Raw genomic sequence first — 24,447 nt, 5'->3', positions numbered from 1 at the left:
TAAAATAGAGAGATGAAATTTATGATTTTTAGAGATGAAATTTATGAATTTTAAAAATAAGGAGACCAAAATTATATTTAAGTCTTTTACTTTAACAATACAATTCTTATTTATTTTTTGTTTTGTTTTGTTTTGTTAAGTTGTTAGATAATTGAAGGGTGTATTTGCTTTTTTTTGAAAAATTTACTGATATTGGAAAACATATTATAGTTGTTGACCACTGCTATTAGATACCTACTATCGCATGTTGTAATTGTTTTTTTTTTTTACTTAATGATAATATAGTTGTTGTACATGAGTTTTCTTTTACTTTTTTTTCTTCTTAATTTTAGAACATTTTTTTATGAAACCCGAGATCCAAACAAAAACAAATCCCACAAATTGGGTTGGTTTATTTCGAGTTATGATAAAAAAAATTAAGCAAAACCAATCATCCAATACTAAACTAAACAAATTAAGTTGATTAGTTTGGATTGAAAAATCATCTAAATTGAATCAAATCGACTCCTGGTCACTCCTAAAATCACATTAATTTAAGTTTCATCTTTTTATTCCATTTTTTCTTATTTTTTTGCAACTCATCACCAATATTATACTCCCCTACAAAATTGAACACAACACTTGAGCATTATTTATTTTAATATTATAATATTTGTATTATTAAAATAATATAATATGTTATTTATTTTAATATTATTTATAGTATAAATGATGTAGTAAAAAAAGAATAGAAAGATAGGAATAAGTATTTTTTTAAAAAATATTTATTTTTTTACATCATCTTAAATGTCAAGAATTTACTTTTAAAATTTTATATTACAAAAAAACTTAATTGTACTTTTTACCCTAACTTTTTAATTTTTGACAAATATTATCCTCAACAAATTAATTTGATATATTTTATTTCTAACATTTAAGAAATTTGCAAATTTTATCATCTGTCATTTACTTCTACCATAATTGCATTTTCTACCTGCAATTTTTTATTATTTTGGCAAATTTTCACCCAACATTTTTTTGAAAAATTTACCGCTAACTTTTTACTTTTTTTGTCAAATTTTACTCCAAACTTTTGCGCTTAAAATATGTCAAATTAAAAAGTTGGGATAAAATTCCCAAAAATTAAACCTATAAAAATAATGAAAGATTTCTGATTTTGCTTTATCTTCACCAACTTTAGCGACCGTTTATTCGGTCGTAAATATTATATATTTACCAACTGCTTATTTCTGTCGCCAATTGTCTATTATAACTGATGGTTTTGAAAATATATACGACTGACTTGGCCACTGCTGCTAAAATTCAGGAATTAGCACTGTTTCAGCTGTTTCGAAACTAGTCGCTAAGCAAATTTGGTGTTTACCATATATATGAGGCAGTCGCTAAATCAGTAGCTATTTGCAACAGAGTCCCGTGACAAAATTTGGTTTGTGTTTATTTTATTCCTATAACCATACTTGTAAATTACTATTTCTTTCTTAGTATTTTATTCTAACAAACCGCCCACAGTTATATAACCTCCATTATCTTATTTTTTTTTTTAAATGGAGAGGCAGTCTTTTCCTTAGTGTTAATAATAATAATTACATAATCAAATTAAAATATTTAAATAAAACTAAATCACACCTATAATACTAGTGTACCTAATAACATTGCGCTACACATGGGTATTAAAATTACCATATGATTATATTTATTATTGAAAAATATATTAAATAATAAATTATATAATTGATTTATAAAACATTTTTAAAAATTCTAGTTATATAAATTTATTATTTATTATTTCAAACTTGATTTGACATTGAATAATTATTTTTTTTAAAAATTATATATTTTATATACCACTATAATATAATGTTTATATTATGATTCAAAAAATCAATCATTTATTGGTTTGAATAATACTGAACTTATTTCTTAAACAAAGGTTTTGAATTTAAACATTATGGATGAAAACAAATGTGATTAAAAAGAAATAATTTCATCAAAAATTATCCATCAGTTTTCAGTAGAGATTATTTATTAATAAAATCAATAAATACTTTATATCAATAAGATGGTAATAAAAATATGATTAAGAAAATTAATTGACTTAATTATTTAGATGGTGCAAGAAAAAGAGAAAGCCATGAGTTGAAATTCCCACTTAACCACTTTTCTTATTTTTGAAATTATAAATTTCATTGGAAGACTTCAGATAATAAAAAATAAGGAGACCGAAAGTGAGATGTAACTTAAATTATTAATTGCAACATCATCTAATAAATGTCGCCTTGCAGTAAAAGTTAGGTTTTAACCGTCAACGGACAAATGTTTAACTGTTGAACAAAAAATATGAATTTTTTTTTTAAAAAAGAGATTGAAATTGTAGAATTAAAAATTGGGATGAAATATTGATTAGAAATTATAAGAAGGGACAAAAATTTAACTTAGCCAAAAATAAATTATGCTGATAATTAATCGATTTTTTGTTATTTTGTGTTTTTGTCACATAATATTTGACGCATCTTATTTAACTATTATGTGACAAATGTAAGATGACAAAAATCAATTAAGTTATCTGACTATAGTTTTAGATATACTACAGTTTTTCAATTTTTTATTATTATTTTAAACTGAATATTAATTGCAATAATTTACGTCCTTTTATTTTGAAGATTGAATCTATAACTTAATTTGTCGTATATTCTCTTATGCAACTTCGATATTATTTAATGTTTTAGATTATAAGTATTTAATAATTCATTTACCGCAGCTTTAAAAACAAATGAAGTTAGTTTTGAATAGTGAGGATAAAAACACAACAACAAATAATACAATATGAGTACTTTCATTAATTTTACATAAGAAAAATAGCTGTTGATTAACATCTCCATGAATATTAGAGATACTTCAGTGATTTATTATATGATGAATTTTGTGTAATTTAAAATAACGAGCATTTTGTATATATAACAAATTCAAGAAAGATGTGAAGTATCTTGGATGTTATAGAAAGTTAGAAACAATACGGGATCTTTTCCTTTTAAACTTATTTGTACACGTTTTCAAACTGAGGAGTTAATGGTCTCCAGCGGGATTTTAGTTTCAAAATATATAATTATAAGCCAAAGAAACCTTAGGTGACTTCTGCAATGAAATCCATTTCTTTCAACTGTATTTTTTTCCAATAAAAGTATTAATACAACATAAGATATTTTACTTTAAAATCATTTTTAATTAAAATAAAAATATTTAAAATTTATTTTATTTATGAACCCTAGTCCACACACATACACTAAATTATATACGTTGGAGTAACTTTTGATTTCAATCACAGGCCGCACATGCATACACTGTGGCTCTGTAAATTGTAAAGGGCCAGGATGACTAAAGCAAGTACAGCTTGGAGTAGTGGTGTGCTTCACAACTTCAATTACATAGCGACTTTTGCACTTTATTGAATAAAAAATTTAAAATATCGTGTCTTGATTTACAAGAGATTCCCCATGTTCTTCTTCCAAATCGAAATCATATTATTTTCATAAATTTGCAAGAGGTATTTTTTTATTTTTTATTTGTAGTGATCTATTCTTGTATCATATATAAGATCTAATCTTAAAACACATAACCCTAAAGTCAAAATCAGATACCTTACATGTATCAAGGAAATAACAATTATTATATTGCAAGAAAAAAACTTTCACTAGATAAACAATAACTAGGAGAAAGTTTTGATTTTGTTTCAAAAAATAACTGAATCGATATTCTTATTCCCCATCACGTTTTATAACGTTCACATATAAAAAAGAATTACTCTTATCACGTTTAATGTTCTCATATCAATAACTAACAAATCAATATTTTGTGTACCGTAAAGTGTACATGTATCTTTTAATTTAACTTGAATATCTTAGATCTGTGTTAAAGTCTCACTCAAATATTTTAAGTAAAATCTTGAATTTGAAATTAATTATTAATAAAATTCATAAATATTTTATACTATAACATAAAAAGTTTTATATTGATTTATACTCAATTCAACTACGTGTACCTCGCTCAGCTGAATTCTAACATTCAGACTATTATATATAATACTTTCTCTGTAATTATAAGATTTTTTTAATTAATTTATACTTTTAAGAAAAGTACTTAAAATTAGCCTGTAAAATTTCTTTTCCTTATCGCTGCAACTAAAACCTGTAAAATTGGCCTAAAAGGGTTTCCTGCCGGCTGCTTGTACCTATAAAAAGGCCTCCCTGCATAGAAAGCTATGGTGGTGAGAGCCATGGGAATAGTGAGGATGAGACTAGCAGCTCACCAATTGACACAAAGTCTTGAACATAAGGGTTGTTGTTCCTGACCAGTAGTTTACACTCTTGGCAGCTGTACTGAGGTCTTGATGGATTACTTTAGTCAGGTACGTGACAAGATTACCGGCTATGGCAAAGTAGTTTACCCTTTCACTAAATTCAATACTGCTCCATATATTGAAACAAAATCACAAAGTTAAGCTCATGTTAATTGATGTAGAGTTCAAATCATTGTATTTAATGTATAGTGAAAATTGAATTTTTTCCACTAAGGTTTAATTTACATGGTTTAAATATAAAGTGAAATTTTATATTTTACTAGATGAAACCTATTTGAATAGATGTATTAAAAGTTATTTTTGTTTTAACTTTTAAGAAAACTTATTTATTATAGTTGATAACAATCTTCACAATAAATAGAGAAAATAATTAGTGAAAAATATACACATGAAAAGAGAGTGTGTGACAAGAGAGATTGTGAAACAAAGTCACTTTGTTGAGAGAAAAGTGTCTTTGTGTGAGTGTTATCATTTCTTATAACTATTGAGTGTGGTACTCGAGTTTGAACAATGATACACAATTTAAGGTGAGTTACAATTTTGTAATCATTTTGTAATAGTGAAATACTTTTGAGACGATTCTGTGGACGTTGGCAAGAAGTTTTGAACTATGCTAAATTCTTATGTTTGTTATTATTTTTCCTACAGTGTAATCTTTGTTGTGTTCTCACGATCTTTTGTTGGTGTGGGTAATTTTATTTAAGGGAACATTGATTACCCAACAGTGGTATTAGAGTTATGGTCGGGAGCACACAAAGGTTCGAGATACCAATGTTTGATGAAAAAATAAATTTTATTATTTGACAAAGTACTATTCAAGACCTTTTGGTGTAGCAAGGTCTTCATCAGGTGTTAGAAGATGAAATGCTAGCTTTTATAAATGAAACTGAGTGGATTAAGATCCAAATGAGGGTTGTGAGCACAATGTGTTGAAGGAGACAACACCAAAGGTCTTGTGGGAGAAGCTCAAAAATATATATGCGTCAAAGTTGCTAACCAATCGCCTTTGTTTGAATATGGAGTTGTATCAACTCAAAATGGAGATGCAAGGAGATTTTCATGATCACATCAACAAGTTCAATCAACCAGTAAATTAATTGTCGAATGCAGATGATAAAATTACTGATGAAGAGCAGACATTGTTGTTGTTGGCCTTACTATCAAAGTCCTTCAAAGCTTTGGTTCAAACACTGCTTGTGAGAAGATCAACTTTGAAGTTGGATTAGGTGACCACCTTTCTTAGAGAGAATGATGAAAAATAGAAAATGTTGATGATGAACACATGCACTAGTTGTGGTAGAGTTTGAGTGCCGGGGGAATCATTCAAGGAGACATGTTGGACTAAGAGGAAGATCAAAATCGCAATCGCATCCACAACGAGATATATATAAGTAACATGCAATGTTACTATTGCCGTGAGAATGATCATGTGCAAGCGAGGTACAAACAAATGAAGAATGACTTGAAGAAATTAAGTGATATGAACAAAAATAGTGTCAACTCCTAAGCTAATGTAGTAAAAAATGTTGAAGATGAAGATAACTTGTTTTCGGCAACAAGCGATGAGGTTGCTAAAACAAAATGAGTGATGGATTCTGCTACCTCAAAGCACATTTGTAAAGACTGGGAGATGTTTAACACTTTAAAAATCGATGGAGAATTCAGCCATTTCAAGTTAGGGAATCGTGAAAAAATAAGGGTTGAAGGCATAAGGAGCATGAGGATGAAGCTCTATGATGGTGCTATTCAAACTTTCTCAAATGTGAGGTTTGTACCTTCTGTTGTTGTCAATATCATTTTTATGAGGGAAATAACATCACAAGGGTACAAGTATGTTGGTTCAAAGTGGGGATGCAAAGTGTACAAGGGGAGACACTTGGTGTTGTGATGACAGAAAAATAAAGGTAACCTTTGCTATTTGGATGGACAAGCCTAGAAGAGGAATCATGATAGCAAAGTGAAGAAGAAAATGAAGTTTTCAGATGTTGTAAAAGTGTTGGGAGATACACCATTTGGAGGGGGGGTTTGTTCTCTTTCAAATTGATCGAAAAATATTTCTCTTTTCGCTCGAGGAGGAATATTGTAGAGTTTCAAGCCAAAAGATAAGGTGCATTTAATGCATAGTGGGAATTGAATTTTTACCACTAAGGTTTAGGTGGTTTAAATGCAAAGTCAAAGATTGCAGTTCACTAGATGAAACTCATTTGAATGGATGCATTGAGAGTTTTTTTTTTCAACTTTCAAGAAAACTTATTTATTATAGTTGGTGACAATCTTCACTATAAATAGAGAAGAAAGTTAGTGGAAAAGATACACCTGAAGAGAGAATGTGTGAGAAGAGAGATTGTGAAACAATGTCATTTTGTTGTGAGAAAAATATCTTTGAGTAAGAGTGTTATAATTTCTTGTAACTATTAAGTGGGATATTCGAATTTGTAAAGTGATACAAAATTTAGGATGAGTTACAATTTTTTAATTATTTTATGATAATTAAATACTTTTGAGACAATTCTATGGACGTAGACAAGAGATGTCGAACCACGTTAAATTCTTGAACTCGTTATTATTTTTTTTATGGTATAATCTTTGTTGTGTTTTCACGATCTTTTGTGTATGTGTATAAGTAATTTTATTTGAGGGAACGTTGATTACCCAACAATTAAATAGATATGTATGTTATACAATTTAATTTATGACTACTCCCTAACTCCAATAAATAAGAAGACAGTTTAATTACGCTAAAATTGTGTGGAGTACCAAGCTGTAAAGATGGAAATTTGATTTTCTCTAGTTTTGGAATGCAATGCACCTTTACTTTCAAGATCATTTGACAGTTTCTACTGGATACACTCGATGAACACGAGAAATTATTTGTTAATGTTGGACTATCATGGGTTCGACTAATCTTCACATAACACATAATGAAATATTATTACTTATTTTCTGTAACCAATATGTATCACATAGAAATTGATAAGCACCATACACACGTAGTAGTTCAACATTACCTAATAATTTCTTATATGAACACTTTTTTTATAATTAAAACTGGTTAACGAATTTACTTTTAATTTTTACATGTATAATTCATAAGAGATAATCTTATTTTATGACCAAATCCTATATATGAACATCTCATCATGCAGAAATTCAAACTTCTGCTTTGAATTGTTTGAGGAATATGGTTAGCCAATAGCCATTAATAATTTAAATCTTTTAAAGAGTTGGTACGTAGTTGTTATTTGACATGTGTCAACACATTTTAATATATATTTTTAATGAGAATGAAGGTTACAAGATAACTACTAAAAATAAATACTGCTTAATTAAGTTTTTTACTTTGTTCTGGAAATAAAATGATGATGCATAAAACTCTTGTAAATTTCTTACTAAGAACAAAAAGGGAAGTGTAAGTTTTCTTATAATACACAGATGCATCATGCACCCATTTCTCTACCTCACTTCTACCTTGCATCCTCTTCTCCATTTCTTGCTCTATTTTTACAATGCCAAGAGAGTTTTCCCAGGGAGGGTCTGTTACATAGACAAAGGAAATGAGAATGTGTTGAAATGAATGTAGGAATGAGAATTGTTACCTTCGCTTGGTTAATTATGCACTATCAGCTTGTTGAAAGAGATCCTACAATATAATGAAGTGTAAGTTTTTATAATCAAACTTAATATTGAGTGAGCTAGTAATTTGTTCATTCTAATGACAATCTCTACAGCAGAATTCGATAGACAAACGCTTAAAAATGTTTGATAAACAAGTTAATGAAATATAAAATGTAATAAAATGACGTATTTATATAAATTTATATTTTATAGAAAAAATATATATTTTAGGTCATTTTTTTAATGTACGTTAAATATATTTTCTTCCAATAATAAGAGACTAATTCATTTTGAGTTAACGATTTGGAAGAAAATATATTTAGCGTAAAAAAAATTACTCCAAAAATAACTTTTGATTTCGATCAGTGGGTTCCCATATTTTTCACTAAAATTGTACAATCAAATATGTGGCTTTGTAAATTGTAAAGAGTCAGGGCAACTAAATTAAGCAGGTAACCTTGGTGCAGTGTGAGGTGCTTCACAGTTTAACACTGCGACTTTTGCACTTAGTTGCATTAAAATATTGTGGCTTATTACAAGAGATTCTCATGTCTCTCTCCAAGTGGATGAACCTTATGTTCTTCCTCCCAATCAGAGACACTTGCTTCCTGTGCAGCTCCAATGTTACTTCCTGCATTTTTTTTAAGTTTCCAGAACATTTACTCTGAAATGTAAAATTACATTCTGAAATAATTTTTCAAAATATAAAAATTTACATTACAAAAGAAAACCTGAAATTTAATTTTACATTTAGCGTAAGAAACAAGATGAGAAGTACATAAGTAATTACCCCAATTAAATTTGAGACCTCAAACGAGCCAATCCAATCTAATTCATCCTTGATCCATAAAAAATGAGTTGGATTAAGTTAGAATCATATTTTTACTGTGTAAAAAATTCCAATTCAACATAATCTGAGATGAGTTGGGTTGACCTACCAATTTATTAAGAAATTATTATAAAAATTGTAATCATTCTTTTCATCTTAATTTTTTTCTTTAAATTTTATGATCAGATATAATTAAAAAGACTGATAAAAAAGATATAATTAAAAAGAAAAAATATTCTAAAACATTAAAATCAGTAAATTAAGGAATCAATTTAATTGTTGATACTTAAGAGATGAACATAAACTTTAAGCTACCATGTTCATTTATTTTAAATTCTAATTATTACAACAACAAAAAATCCTTCACATGGTTTTACAATTTTAAACAAAACAAAATTAATGAAGCTATAATGAATTATTTATCCACTTTAAAGAGTGAACTTTAATTTAGTCCACGAGCTATAAAATTCCATGAGATATAGTACCTAAGTATATTTAAAAATATAATACAAAAGAGGAGTTAATCTAACTAGTCAACCCAACCTGCCATTTGAGTACTCGTCAGATTGGTTGGTTACACAGATTGGGTTATGCAGATTGGACAGCTAAACACCCGACGTGTGAAACTTTTCGACATCACTAAATTAAATCACAACATTTACATAAATGTAAAGCACATATTATTTTTAGGATTCAATAATATAATTAGAATACACGAGTTGGTACCTTTTTTATGTTTATTTGAACGGCTTCTGCTTAAAAAAAAAAAAGAATTTTTGCTTATTTTAAGAAGAAAATTCTATTTAATTATTTAATAAAAAAACTTATTTTAAAAGTATTTATTTCACAATTGTTTTTTAAATTTAAACAAACATATCCATTTTTACGCACTACACTGCAAATGAAACAACAGAAGAAATGTTTGTTTATTTAACTCCAATTGCAGAATTCTTCCCACGGTTAAGAAATTTAATTAAGAGGATATTTTACTTAGCCCTACTATGGGTAACCTACGACATTTTGTTCAGCTGAAAATATAGTAGTGAGAGGTACAAGAGCATGTTTGAATTACCGGTCCCAACATCTGTTCCCGTTACCGCATCTCCACCTACCACCAAAACACACACATAGTAGCTCTCATCAAGCTACCATCTCCACCCCATCACTCTTGCAACAATCAGTTTCAATAGCTCTTCTCTGATCGGTCTTATAAGTGTACCTTTTTATCACCAAGAGAAAGACACACAAAACCAAAGCATTAATCACAGCCAACATCCAATAAAACCTATCCAAACGACTTGAATTTATGTCCTTCCCAATCCAACTATTGCCAGTTTTCCCCGTGACACGGTCCACAATGATGATTAGAAAGCTGCTTAAGAAGAATCCTACTCCAAGCACACTAAGATACAAAGCCATTCCTAAGCTTCTCATCGAGTCAGGAACTTGGCTATAGAAATACTCTTGCAAGCCAACTAGAGAAAATGAATCTCCAACGCCAAGAATCAAGTATTGGGGTATCAACCACACCACACTCATAGTCTCATGCCTAGTTTCCCCTACAGTGAGGACTTCATGTGTAGCCATTCTTAGTCTCTTTCCTTCTACTAAGGCAGCAACAACCATGACTATGACAGATAATGCCATGCCAATGCTGATCCTCCTAAGGATGCTGATGCCTCTTTCATTGCCAGTGAATTTCCTCATAATTGGAACAGTAATCCTATCATATATTGGGACAGCTATTAAGGTACCAACTGCTGTAACAGAGGCCATGGAAGCTGGTGGGATTTTGAAACTGTGGCTTATCTTTAAGTTGGTAGCGGCTGCTTGTTTGACAAAGAGTGTCTGTCCTTGTCCCACGGTTACTCCAACTGTTAATGAAGTTAGCCATATGGGAATTATATTTAGAACAAGTTTTGTTTCCTCCACTCTTGTCACTGTTGCTAATCTCCATGGATTGTACTTCTGTTCGATACGTTTCTCTTCAATTATTGCAGCCTTGTCAAGAAACCTATTCATTGAATTGATTTGCATTAATTTAATTTAATACGCATGTACTTTTAGTGTAAAGGTTTTTATGCAAGAGCTATAAACCATTAAAAAGTCATGTTTAGATTAATTTTTAAGATATTTATTTTAAAAATATATCAATAACTTATCATATGATAATTTATGATTGAATGATAATGTAAAACATCTTTTGTATTATTTATTCCATTAAATTGTATCAATAAAAATATTAGTGTCAATCTGACAAGGTCCATGTGTGATAGATACCTGAGCCTGTTAGTGTGGCTCAGAAGCCTTCCTTGAGACCTCTCTGACTCTGGGACCTCATGCAACAAAGCAGGGTTTGAACGACAAGATAGATTCCTTTTCCTCATTGCCGCAATTAAGACCTGTAAAATTGGTGTTAAAGGGTTCCCTTCTGTCCTCCTGTACCTGTAAAAACGTTTTCCCATACAGAAAGCTATGACAGTGAGAGTCATAAGAATAGTGACAATAAGAGTAGCAACTCCCCAGCTAACAAAGTCTTGAACATAAACAACCACTGTTGCACCAAGCAGCAATGCAAAGCACATAGCGAAATTCCACCAATTAAAAAAAGACATTTTCTTCTTCCTTTCTTCCAAGTGATCATCATCAAATTGATCAGCTCCAAAACTTTCCAAGCATGGTTTGTATCCTCCAGTACCAAAGGAGATGCAGTAAAGGGCAAGGAAGAAAACCACTTCATGAACCTTCCTTGGCCGATGGCATACCCCATTGTTGCATGGTTTTAAACTTGGGATGAATTGAGACATAGTCAGCAGGCTTAATCCCTGGCTTGACATCAAGAAATGAGCTTTATTTTTCGTGGCAACAGTATATCAGACAATCAGTGCTTGTAATGATATATATTATAAGAATTAAATATATTTTTTATCTTAAATAAATATTTAATTTTTAGATTTATTTCTTAATAAATTTTTATTTTATATTAATGTCTAATAAAATAATAATTTTATTTTTAGTTCTTTATAAATTAACGATTTTACGTTTGTTTTCTAATAAATTATTTTTATTTGTTAATAGCTGAAAATAAAATAAAATTTATTAATTTATTAGAGAATAAACATAAAATTTGGTAATTTATCAAAGTTTTAAAAAATTCAAGGACTAAAAAAAATTTTTTATTAAGGATTTAATATAAAATAAAAATTTATTAGAAAATAAGTGTAAAAATTATATTTTTATTTAGTATTTTAATCGGCCAATAAAAGGATTTTATTGAATCACGGTGAGGTATAAGGTATTCCACCTGAAAGTTTCAAGATCCAAGTCAATACCTCTTTATAATGCAGGAGCAAGACATGGAAAAGGGACAAGGACAAATATTGGATAATAAAAAATGAGCACCAGAGAAAAGTATGTATTTGATATAAAAACTTACTTAAACCATAAAATAATTATATAAACAAATTGAAAATAAAAATCCAGCCTGAGGTGTGTGAATAATTTGACCGTGTCAAATTGATCAAACATTGGCTATATGAGGTGTAAAAGGATAAGTTGCTAAGTTATAATAAAATGTGTAGGCATTCATTAGGGGGTGAATATAGTAGATTTACCATGAGGTATACAAATGAAGAAAACAGTATCATATAAAATCTGCCAGTGTAGGCATCAGCAATAAATCCCCCAACAAGAGGCATCAGGGTTGTTGTTCCTGACCAGTAGTTTACACTCTTGGCCGCTGTTTGAAGGTCTTCATGCATCACTTTAGTCAGGTACGAGATAAGATTAGTGGCTATCCCAAAGTAGCTTACTCTTTCACTAAGTTCAATTGCTGTTCCAAAATGAAACGGAATCCCCAAGTTATATTGTGCTCATATTAATCAAACATGTTTATAACACATTTTTATGACTACAACCAATAACCAATAAATATATATGAAAAAATTCCTAAAACTGTACAGAGGAAATTATATTTTTCTCTAGTTTTGGAATGCACCTTAGCTTTGACTCTTTTGGCTGTTACCGTATATCAGTGTATGTTAACACTCTTTTTGCTGAAAACTGGTTACTAATTTTCCCCTTGAATTGTTCATATGGGTGGCCAATAAAAATCTAAATCTTCCAGTAGGTGCAGCTTTTTTTTTTACATGCTTGAACACAATTTATTAATTTATGATGAAGATAAAGCTATAAATGAACTATGAAGCAGTGTTGAAATGATTTTTTTGTTTTTTTATTTTTTATTTTTACTTTCTGTAACCGCAGTTGCAAGCTAGCTTGAAATAAAATGTTGATACACAAAACTAAACCTATGTGAAGGTATCTTACTGAGGACAAAGAGGGAGGCTTTCCATACACCAGTGGAAGCACGGAGAGGAACTCTGCCTTTATAATCCACAGATGCATCATGCACCCATTTCTCTTCATTTTCTTCAATTCTGACTACATTTCTCTTTTCCATTTCTTGCTCCATCTTAACAAATGGAAACTGCAAGTGAAAAGGATCCTCACTCCGATGGAATGTTATATAGACAAAGGAAAATGGTAACGTCTATGGCTGGTGGCCTCATCAGTCAGTACATTCAAATGCATGCATTAAAGAGAATTAATATTTAGCAGGTTCTCCATTAATGATTGAGATAAAACTGTAAGTAAATATTACATGCAATGTAAAGAATTTTTACGGGCTAACTTGATTTAATTGTATTTTGTGTCTCTCAAATATTATAGTTGTGTAATTTTGGTCTTTTATATTTAAATTCTATTATCAATATATTATTTATTTATTAGTAGTAGAACATATTTATTCTTGTAAAATTTAATATTATTAATATTCAATAAATATATAATAATTTATTTTTAATTGTATTTATTAATAGTAATATTTTAATATTACTAGTATACGTTTATTACTCTCTATTTACCAATATTTAATTTATTCATATTATTTTGATATTATTGGTATATATAATATTAACATTGTTTATTTAATAATCTTTAGTATTTGTTAGGAGCAATTAGTTTGTAAGAATATTAGTGGATTTTTTTTTTCTTTGACCTCATCAGTGAGTTGTTAGTTTGTTAGTAATATATATAATTTAAATAAGTCATAAATATATAGCTTATTGTTTCCTTGACAAGTATACCAAGTTGCATAAGTAATATAAAACGATAAGATTGAGTATTGTATTTGAATGATTTTATGCTTGTACTCAGAGTTTTATATATATATATATATATATATAATTATCAAGCAATTAATGAATGAAAAACAGAATTTTGTGCATCAAAAAACAATATTTAACAAAATAAATGTGAGACTTAATAACAAAGTATATAAGGAGAGAAGACAAACGCTCGAAAGGTGAGATTGATGATGAGTGTGGATTAAAGTTGTCTTCCAATGAAACTTCCTTGCGCTAAGCGGCTTCTTTCACGTTGAGCGACTCCAACTCATTGAGTGAGACTATCGTGCTGAGTGAGACTGTCAATTCTTCATAAGCTTTTTCATTTCTCTGTTACTTCCTACAACAAAAATTCAACCAAAATTAGTGTTATTTACTTAATTTTAGCATCTTCTAGATAAAATTCAAAAGAAGTTAAGTTCCTATTGTTTTACACAAAATAAGTAGTAAAAATAGAAAATAGTTAGATAATTGCTATGTGATGTTAGTATATTATTTACGTATGCATAACACTTATCACTCATATAGTATCATTTGTATCTTTTAATCAATCAATTACAATGTTACTTCCAAAAATTTATGTTTTCTACCTTTCTTATGTTTATGATTTTTATTCTTCACAAACCAACAAGATCCAGCACAATTGGTAGATAAATGAATTTATGTTAATAGGGATTTAATTCCTTGATCATGCGTATAGAAAATACTTTACTGAAAGAGACAAAACTCACTTTAGTGGTTTGATCGGCTTGACTGAAAAACAGTCACATGACCAACCTAAGCTTGCTATTGGATCATATATGTATTGTGGACTGGTTTAACTTTATTTGATTCGGCCAATTATTATCAAAACAATAACTCAACTGATTAGTTGTGAACCAAACATGCTATTTGTGGGTTGGTGACATCAAATCAGTTCAACCCATATTTATATTTTGGGCCCATTTTCAGGTACCTTTTGGCCTTGGTGGAGTTAGTGAGAATCTTGGGGTTTGATAACTTTTAATTATGAGCATATTTTTGGGTTAAATTATATAAGAATTTGTAATTTTTTTCTTATAATTTTTCCTTTTTGAGCAAATAATTGTTAAATTAACATCATTTAAATTTTTGTGCAGAAAATATTAAAAGTGATGGATTTGTGAAGTTTAGTGAGTAAAATAAAGCCTAGAAATACATGAATAATTAAGGAAAACAAACTAATTGAGGAAAGAATGATTAATTAAGAAAAACATAATAATTAAGGAAAGAAGGCTAATTAAGGAAATAATGACTAATTAAGGTAATCAGACTAATTCAGACGTCCGTTAATTTACACCTATAAAAGAAGAAAAGAAAAGAAGGAGAAGACACACAAAAATTCCAATTAGGAGAAACAAGCAATCAGAGTCATCTCTTCCCTCCATTTCTTTTTTTTTTTTATCTTTTTCCCTTTTACTAAATATTTTCAGTCTCCATGACAATGAGAGGTTAAATCCCCTTTATTAGGAACTTGACAGTCAACTAGTCTTGATGTAATTTATCTTCCTACCTATTTATGAATATTACTTTTGCATTATCCTTTCTTATGCTTAATATTATTACTTGTGGTTTGATCATCCATTTACATGACGTTATTTGTTTTAGTCTGTTATACATCTCTATTTTTAATGCAATTTACTTAGCTCTATAAAAGGATTTGGGAGAGAAAATAGATAAATTAAACTCTTTCATGCAGGGGACTAAAGTTAGAGTGTATTAGCAAATGCATGTCTAAATTGAAATAATTATAAATAGAGAAAAATAATTAACATTACATCAAGGAATAATTCTGGTAGGCCAAGTTCTCAACATTATCATCTTCTGAATTTTCTTCTACAATATTATTGGATTTTCTCATCTTTTTTATCTTTAATTAATTAAATTAAATTCATTTTTAATTCTTTTTCTTGCTTGATTTAATTTTCAATAATTTAATTTACTATTTTCTACAACCTTTTTACCTAAATACAAACAAAGTCTCTATGGATATGATATTTAAACTTTTATTTTAACTTTACTATTTGGAATAAATTGATTCACTTATCAATTCATTAAAAGGAAAAATCTTGGATATGGAAACAACCATGAGTAGTTAGTATTGTATTGCCGGCAACAAATTTTTATGGGTGGCCAATAAAAATCCAACCTTCTTACTCATTTATATAAAATTTTAATTGAGAGCAACAAATGTAAATTACAAATATGGAAAATCTTAGAATAAAAATAACTTGTATTTAACTATTGACTTTTTAAGGCGACTTATAAAATCTATCTAAATTACACATATACATATATAGTAGTTAGTATTGTATTGCCTGCATATAATAAGTCGATATAGTGTATGCTTGAAAAACCGGTGCCAAGGAACGTACGTTGGATCCCAAAGTATGCCTTTCCATGCTTTGGAAAACGTAAGTTGTTATGCGGTACTAGCAATCCAAACACACTCATATAGGGACATTACTTTTGTACGAAGTTCCTACTACCTTGGTTTAATTGTTTTTTATGTGGGTTTGTTCCACGCAGGTGCAATAATGGTGATAGATTGTCAACTCAACTATGCTAGGAATTGCCCTTTTGAGTTTTATTAGATCCCACACTTCACAACAAATCGACCAACAGAAGAAATGTTTGCTTACTTAACTCCAATTGCAGAATTCTTCCCATGGTTAAGAAATTTAAAAGAATATATCCTCTAACTAATATTTTTGGTAACAAAACAGGAAGTCATCTACAATTGTTTATGTTATTGTATAGTTAGCCATACTTTGAGTAATCTGCAACAATAACTTACAATTCAAATTCCAGTTAATATATGGAAACAATACATTAAACATTTGATTCAGGAGAAAATAAAGCAGTGAGAGGTACACCTTAGTAGCTCTTATCAAGCCACCATGTCTACCTCATCACTCTTACAACAATCAGTTTCCATAGCTCTTCTCTGTACGGCCTTATAAGTGTACCTTTTTGACACTAAGAGAAAGACACACAAAACCAAAGCATTTATGACAGCTAACATCCAATAAAACTTATCCAAACGACTTGAATTTATGTCCTTCCCAATCCAACTATTGCCAGTTTTACCCGTGATATGTTCCACGATGATGATTAAAAAGCTGCATAAGAAAAATCCTACTCCAAGCACACTAAGATACAAAGCCATTCCTATGCTTCTCATTGAGTCAGGAACTTGGTCATAGAAATACTCTTGCAAGCCAACCAGAGAAAATGAATCTCCAATGCCAAGAATCAAGTATTGGGGTATCAACCACATCACACTCATAGTCTCATGCCTAGTTTCCCCTACCGTGAGGACTTCATGTGCAGCCATTCTTAGTCTCTTTGCTTCTACTAAAGCGGCAACAACCATGAGTAAGACTGATAATGTCATGCCAATGCTGATCCTCCTAAGGATGCTGATGCCTCTTTCATTGCCAGTGACTTTCCTCAGAATTGGAACAACAACCCTATCATATATTGGGACAGCTATTAAGGTACCAACTGCTGCAACAGAGGCCATGGAAGCTGCTTGTTTGACAAAGAGTGTCTGTCCTTGTCCCACGCATACTCCAACTGTTAATGAAGTTAGCCATATGGGAATTATATTTAGAACAAGTTTTGTTTCCTCCACTCTAGTCACTGTTGCTAATCTCCATGGATTGTACTTCTGCTCAAAATGTTTCTCTTCAATTATTGCAGCCTTGTCAAGAAACCTATTCATTGAATTGATTTGCATTAATTCCAATGGATGAATTTAATAGACATGCATTGTGAATATGAAAGTTTTTAAACTGTCAACCAATCAAAAACATTGTTTCGATTAACTTTTAATTTTAAAATAAATATTATAAAAGTCAACAAACAAACACTAGATTGAGATTAGATGAAAGTGTAAAAGAAGACCTTTATACTGACTTCTTTCATTAAATTCTAACAATAAATAAAATTTAGTGTCAATCTGACAAGGTCCATGTGTGATAGATACCTGAGCCTGTTAGTGTGGCTCAGAAGCCTTCCTTGGGACCTCTCTGACTCAGGGACCTCATGCAATAAAGCAGGATTTGATGGACAAGTTAGATTCCTTTTCCTTATTGCTGCAATTAAGACCTGTAAAATTGGTGTTAAAGGGTTTCCTTCTGCCCTCCTGTACCTGTAAAAAGGTTTTCCCACACAGAAAGCTATGACAGTGAGAGCCATAAGAATAGCTAGGATAAGAGTAGCTACTCCCCAGCTGACAAAATCTTGAACATAAACAACCACCGTTGCACCAAGCAGCAACGCAAAGCACAGTGCAAAGCTCCACCAGTTAAAGAAAGACATCTTCTTCTTCCTTTCTTCCAAGTGATCATCATCAAATTGATCAGCTCCAAAACTTTCCAAGCATGGTTTGTATCCTCCAGTACCAAAGGAGATGCAGTAAAGGGCAAGCAAGAAAACCACTTTATGAACCTTCCTAGGCTGTTGGCACATCTTAGTGTTGCATGGCATTAGACTTGGGATGAATTGAGACATGGTCAACAGGCTTAATCCCTGGTTTCACATCATGAAATGAACCTTATTTTTCATGACAAGAGTATACGAGTGCTTGTAGACTTGTAGAGATATATAATTATATAAACAAACTGAAAACAAAAGTTGCAGCTGAGGTGCGTCAAATTGATCAAACAATGGATATATGAGGTGTAAAAGGATAAGTTACTAACTTATAATAAAATATTTAGTGCATTCATTAGGGGGGGAAATAGTAGATTTACCATGAGGTATACAAATGAAGAAAACAGGACCATATAAAATCTACCAGTGTAAGCATCAGCAACAAATCCCCCAACCAGAGGCATAAGGGTTGTTGTTCCTGACCAGTAGTTTACATTCTTGCTTGCTGTACTAAGGTCTTCATGCATCACTTTAGTCAGGTACGAGATAAGATTGCTGGCTATCCCAAAGTAGCTTACCCTTTCACTAAATTCAATTGCTGTTCCAAATTGTAACAAAACCACCAAGTTATGTTGTGCTCATGTTAGTCAAACACATTTATTATACATTTTTACAACTACTAGTCCACAACTAAGAAAAGAACCAATAAAAGAACAAGAAAAATTTCCTGAAATTATGCACAGGATCAGGCAGAATAGAGGGAGATTTTATTTTTCTCTAGTTTTTTAATGCATCTTTGCTTTGAAGATCATTTCTGCTAACACTTTTTTCGCTGAAAACTGGTTACTAACTTTGCCCCTTGAAATTGTTCTTATGGGTGGCCAATAAAAATCCAAATCTTCTACGAAGCAGTGTTGAAATGATTCTTTTACTTTTTTTATCCATAATTGTAAACTTGAAATAAAATGTTGATACATTAAACCAAGTTCATGCAAAGAAGGTATCTTACTGAGGACAAAGAGGGAGGCTTTCCATACACCAGTGGAAGCACGGAGAGGAACTCTTCCTTTATAGTCCACAGATGCATCATGCACCCATTTCTCTTTATTTTCTTCAATTCTGCCTCCATTTCTCTTCTCCATCTTTACAAATGGAAAGTGCAAAGTAAAAGGGTCCTCGCTTGGATGGAACGTTATATAAACAAAGGACAAAGGTTATCTATGGTTGGTGGCATGGCCTCTTTAGTACATTTTATTGTATGTAGTAAAGAAAATTGTTATTTCGCAGGTTCTAATAAAACTATATTTATGTACTTTAATTATATTAGAGCGTTTATAATTCATGAATTTTATTTTTAGTTTTTGCTAAAATGTCAACATTTTTCTAAGAGATTTGAATCATACTTGCCACATTGTTAAAGAGTAACTTATTCCGCTACACCCAACTTCTGTGGGTACTTATAAGTAATGAATTTTATTTTTGTTATCTTATTTTAAAAAAAAAGCATTAAAATTCAATACAAAATACAAAGGTTAAAAAAATTATATATATATATATATATATATATATATATATATATTAAAAATGTGTGTTAAAGGACATGTTATTTACAAAATAATGTTTTTTAGACTCTCCTCAATCATGTTTTTCAATAAATAAAAAACTTAAATTTAAGATCTAGCTTAGTCAATCTAAATTGATTTTCACACAAACTAATCACAAGTAAGTAGATGATATAAATTTTATTAAATATTAATAATTTATTAAATAGTGAGTCTTATATTCAAGCATGCAGTGGTGAATTTTTATTTGATAAAGTGTAACTTATTTTTTTATCTATAACATTAACATCACCACTTCCTATTACTCAAGGATAAAAGCATGGAGTATTCAAATTCATTTAGTAGAAGCTCATCTGTCTTACACAGTGCGCGCTACGTTCTTCCTCCAAATTGAATGAGATTCTTTTCGTAAATTTAAAGCACTTGATCCCCTCTTGCACCATATGGGATCAAAATCATTTAATACACATAGCACGCAACTCAAAATCCGACACTTCATATGTTAAAACAGAAAAGAAAATTTATCCAGTGACACAAGAAAAGAAAAATGTTTTCTGTTGGGTTCCGAAGTCCAAACAAGAATAATCCAAATTCACCTTTCGTCCCCACGATCTTGAATGTCTGCATATATCACAAATTCATAATATCTTTGAGTATGCAAATCAACTACGCTATTTTAGTCCGTTTATTATCATATAATTAAAATTTATAATAAATAACTTTTTTAATATATTTTATTATTGCGAGTCCCACATCGGATGGTTAACGAGCATGATAAATACTTATATAACTGGGTAGGCTATATCTCTTTATGAGTTAGTTTTTAAGGAGACTTTCCGACCCTCACTTTGTGGTGACAAACCCTAGCTTGAGGGGGTGTCAGTTGAACATTGTAATTAATGGATCATTTTTTCCAAAAGTGTTTTAACCTTGAAAATATTTTTTAGCATTTGTTTATTTGTTGTAAGTAATGTCACAAGATTTTTATAATTATATTTTCAAATTTACTAAATATTATTTTATAAAAATAATTAAAGACCTCTCTCCTTCAAAGCTATATTTATGTTTGACCAGGTATTTTAACTAGTTTTTAATTTTTTTTATTAGTTAAAAAACTTGTTTAATTATTTAGTAAATGAGTTTTTTTAATAGTTTGTAATGTTTTTTAAATGATATTTGAAGTAACTTTTTTTAAAACACTAACTTATAGTTTTTATATTTTTTTCAATTTTATCCTTAATATATTTATTTAATTTCTTAATTATTCTTTTTAAATAAATCATAATTTTATTATTTTTCTATTAATTTTATCGAACACTTATAATTTAATAAATGATTTTTTTAACTATTTATTAATTTTTTAGCTTTAAACTAGTTTTTGATTTATATGAAAAAGAGTATATATATGCAAGGTTAAAGTGAACTCATTTGAATTGTTCCAATTTAAGGGGAGAATTGGAACACATGGTGTTTACGCATAGACCATTAAGAAGTCCATTCTCCCACTTACATTTAAAAACCAAAAACTTGAAATCACATCAAACGAACATAAGCAAATAACATCAAGTTGAAGAGATAAATAGTCAGGTGATCCATATGGTCACATTGTTTGCTTTTATTTTATTACCCCCAAGTTAGTTCAGCCAAGCTTGTGTGATTGTTCGAATAAACAAAACACCAACGTACAACAGGGAAAGGATAAATTGGAGAATTCTTAATATTTGAATTAAAAACAAATCATGTGCTTCACCTTACATTGGGAATGTTTTATTTGTGAAAATATAACATGGAGATAGTAATATGACTTTTTTTAATTCGCCATTGTTTCAAAAAATATAGAAGAATGAATTCCGGCTTATTTCATGTTTACCTTACCGGAATCAACGAAGCTGAGAATTTTTATGATTTAATAATTAAGAAAATGACACTACAATTATAGCCTCACCATGTCAGAAAGAACAAGGTACCTGATCCATCTGAGTTGACATTTTAGAAAACCTGATCATATATCTATTGTGACAAGATCGAAAAGGGAACACGGTTCCTTCCAAAGCAGATGCCACGCATAATGCTTTAACTTTTAAAAAATAAATAGTGGAGGTTAATTACAAGATATTTTATTTCCCAGCCTTAATTATAAGCCTAAAGTCTAATCAATAATAAACTACGTTATCGTAGAAACCGCATCCAATAATTATTTGAAGGTCGCGACCGGTTTCAAGGAAGGCCTAGATTTAAAGGAAAGTAAAATTTTCAAGTTGAAAGAGTGTTTTTGATAACATATTTCAATTAATTTTTAATTTTTTTATTAGTTGGAAAATAAAACTTGTTTAAATATTTGATAAATAAGTTTTTTTAGTATTTTTTTTGAGATATTATTTGAATTAGTGTTTGTTTTAAATGAAAGTTTATAATTTTTTATATTTATTTCGTTTTAAATGGAAGTTGTTCAGTACCATATTTTTTTTAAATGGAAGTTGTTCAGTACCATATTTTTTTCAGTGTAGCAATATTCTTCAGTTCATAAGAACGGTCAAATATATATATATATATTTTTTGGCAGATAGTTAAAAGACATTTTAATATCTACTTAAGATATATTAATTAATAAAAAAATTAATAGCAGACAAACTCTCATTTTACAGTGGATTTTATTATTATATGTTTTATTTTATTTAATACTTTTTTTAATATATTGGTAATCAAGGACCTAAATTTTTTTAATTGAGGAGCACTAAAACACTATTAAATACTTTTAATATTTAAGAAGACAAATATTGGATAACTTCTTTGTTTTTAATATCATAAATATTTTTCAATGAAAACATTTGACTTGTGATGTTTTAATCAACGTCATAAGAATTCTAATTAACAATTACCTTTTTTCTTGATTCATTACTTATTGTATTTGTAATCACGTGCAAAATCAATCAATCAATCAGAGTAATTAAGGATTTGTTTGGAGAAATATTAAGTTGAACATAATCCTCACTCTTCCTAATCTAATAGTATTGTTACTTCTTTGTTTGTAGTTTTTGGAATGTGTCTTGCAAACAAGAATCCAAACACAAACTAAATGAGTTTGAGGCATCTTTTGTCAACATTAGCAAAATCCTTATCTTTAATTAAGACAATAACAAGGAAGATACAAGATAAGAGATTAATGTGAAACTGCACACAACTTAATTATTATTAGGTTAAATTGACACGATAATTATGTGAAAAAAAATTAAATAAAATAAAAATAAAAATATCTTGCTAAATGTTAAATTCATAATATTTTATTGAAATATAAAATAATAAATAATTAAAATACTTGTTTTGTTTAGATAATTTTATAAATATTATTTTCTATGTATCATTAGTCTAAAATTATTAATTTTATGAATTATAAAATATTTAATATGTAAATATTTTTAATTTTATTTTATATCATTTTATATATTTTTATTTTAAGTAGTTTACATATTATTATTTTAATTTTATCACTTTATCATTAACTTTCATAAATTAATATATAAATTATTTTGTAAAATGATTTTAATATACATATTATTTTACTCTAATTATATAAATCAATATAATCGAATCAATTAATATGTAAATTATATAAATTTATTTTAATATGTAAATTATTTTTTAATCTAATTATATAAATTGAAAATTTTTAATATTTAATTTTTTTAGGAAAGTTACATATTAATCTTTTCGTTTTAACAATAAAAAGTTATTTATTAAATAAGTTCTTTTTAATACCAATTGTATAAATCAAGAAAATTATTTATATAAATTATTTTATGTAATATATAAAAAATTATATATATTTATTTTTATATATAAATAATACAATTTTTTATTTAATTATAAAAAGTAATAAATTTGTAATTTTTGGATTATTTAAATATTATTTTATATTTACGTAATTTGTATTTACAAATTACGTAAAATAATTTTTTAAAATAATATATATATTAGTTTATGGATTTTTTTAAATTATAGTAAAATAAGAACAAATTTTTATATATAATAATTTATTAATTTTTATTAAAACAAAATTTTATAATAAAAATAAATACATGTAAAATGAAATGTTAAATATATTTAAATATTAAATATTTTATTTTAAGTTATAAATTTTATAATTAAAAAAAATTAATAAATTTTGACTAATAATACATATAAAATAGTATTTATAAAATCAATTAAATAAAATAAAAGTCTTAGTGGTCAAAGATCAATGATGGAAAGACAAAGATTATTTATTAAAAAAAACTTAATGTTTTGATTTAAAAATAGGCGGACAAAAATCAGAAAGTTAAAATTATAAGAAAACAAAAATTATAATTTAAGCTTATTACTACGTACTAATTAATTAACGATGCACTAAGACCAAGCTCCAACATCCGAATGCATGTATGAATCTAAGAATCAGTATACGAAAGCCAGGACTACAAATTGTTAACACTTGTCATATATATTCATTTTCTGTTGTGTTTCTTAAAA

The 24,447-nt window shown here is 28.7% G+C and overlaps 2 protein-coding genes and 1 long non-coding RNA gene across 3 annotated transcripts; 1 reads left to right on the top strand and 2 right to left on the bottom strand.

Moving 5' to 3' along the window:
* Nucleotides 1-4,183: 4,183 nt before the first annotated feature.
* LOC114394758 lies at nt 4,184-5,481 on the top strand. The gene is made up of 2 exons (XR_003662833.1): nt 4,184-4,402; nt 5,059-5,481. It is a non-coding gene; the product is annotated as an uncharacterized LOC114394758 (long non-coding RNA).
* A 4,257-nt stretch (nt 5,482-9,738) lies between these two features.
* LOC114395646 (protein NRT1/ PTR FAMILY 5.6-like) lies at nt 9,739-13,306 on the bottom strand. The gene is made up of 4 exons (XM_028357475.1): nt 13,128-13,306; nt 12,413-12,630; nt 11,079-11,623; nt 9,739-10,812 (listed from the first exon to the last, which is right to left on the bottom strand). The coding sequence occupies exons 1-4, from the start codon at nt 13,270-13,272 to the stop codon at nt 9,939-9,941; spliced, it is 1,782 nt and encodes a 593-aa protein (XP_028213276.1). The 5' UTR covers nt 13,273-13,306; the 3' UTR covers nt 9,739-9,938.
* Nucleotides 13,307-16,732: 3,426 nt separating this feature from the next.
* LOC114395647 (protein NRT1/ PTR FAMILY 5.7-like) lies at nt 16,733-19,569 on the bottom strand. The gene is made up of 4 exons (XM_028357476.1): nt 19,392-19,569; nt 18,763-18,980; nt 17,994-18,538; nt 16,733-17,721 (listed from the first exon to the last, which is right to left on the bottom strand). Exons 1-4 carry the CDS (start codon nt 19,522-19,524, stop codon nt 16,893-16,895), a joined length of 1,725 nt encoding a protein of 574 aa, XP_028213277.1. The 5' UTR covers nt 19,525-19,569; the 3' UTR covers nt 16,733-16,892.
* Nucleotides 19,570-24,447: the final 4,878 nt, after the last annotated feature.

The sequence above is a fragment of the Glycine soja genome, chromosome 18, assembly GCF_004193775.1.
Source record: "Glycine soja cultivar W05 chromosome 18, ASM419377v2, whole genome shotgun sequence".
In the NCBI taxonomy this organism is placed as follows: Eukaryota; Viridiplantae; Streptophyta; class Magnoliopsida; order Fabales; family Fabaceae; genus Glycine; species Glycine soja.
The sequence above is the reverse complement of the archived record's forward strand: the minus strand, read 5'-3'. Positions and strand labels throughout refer to the sequence as shown.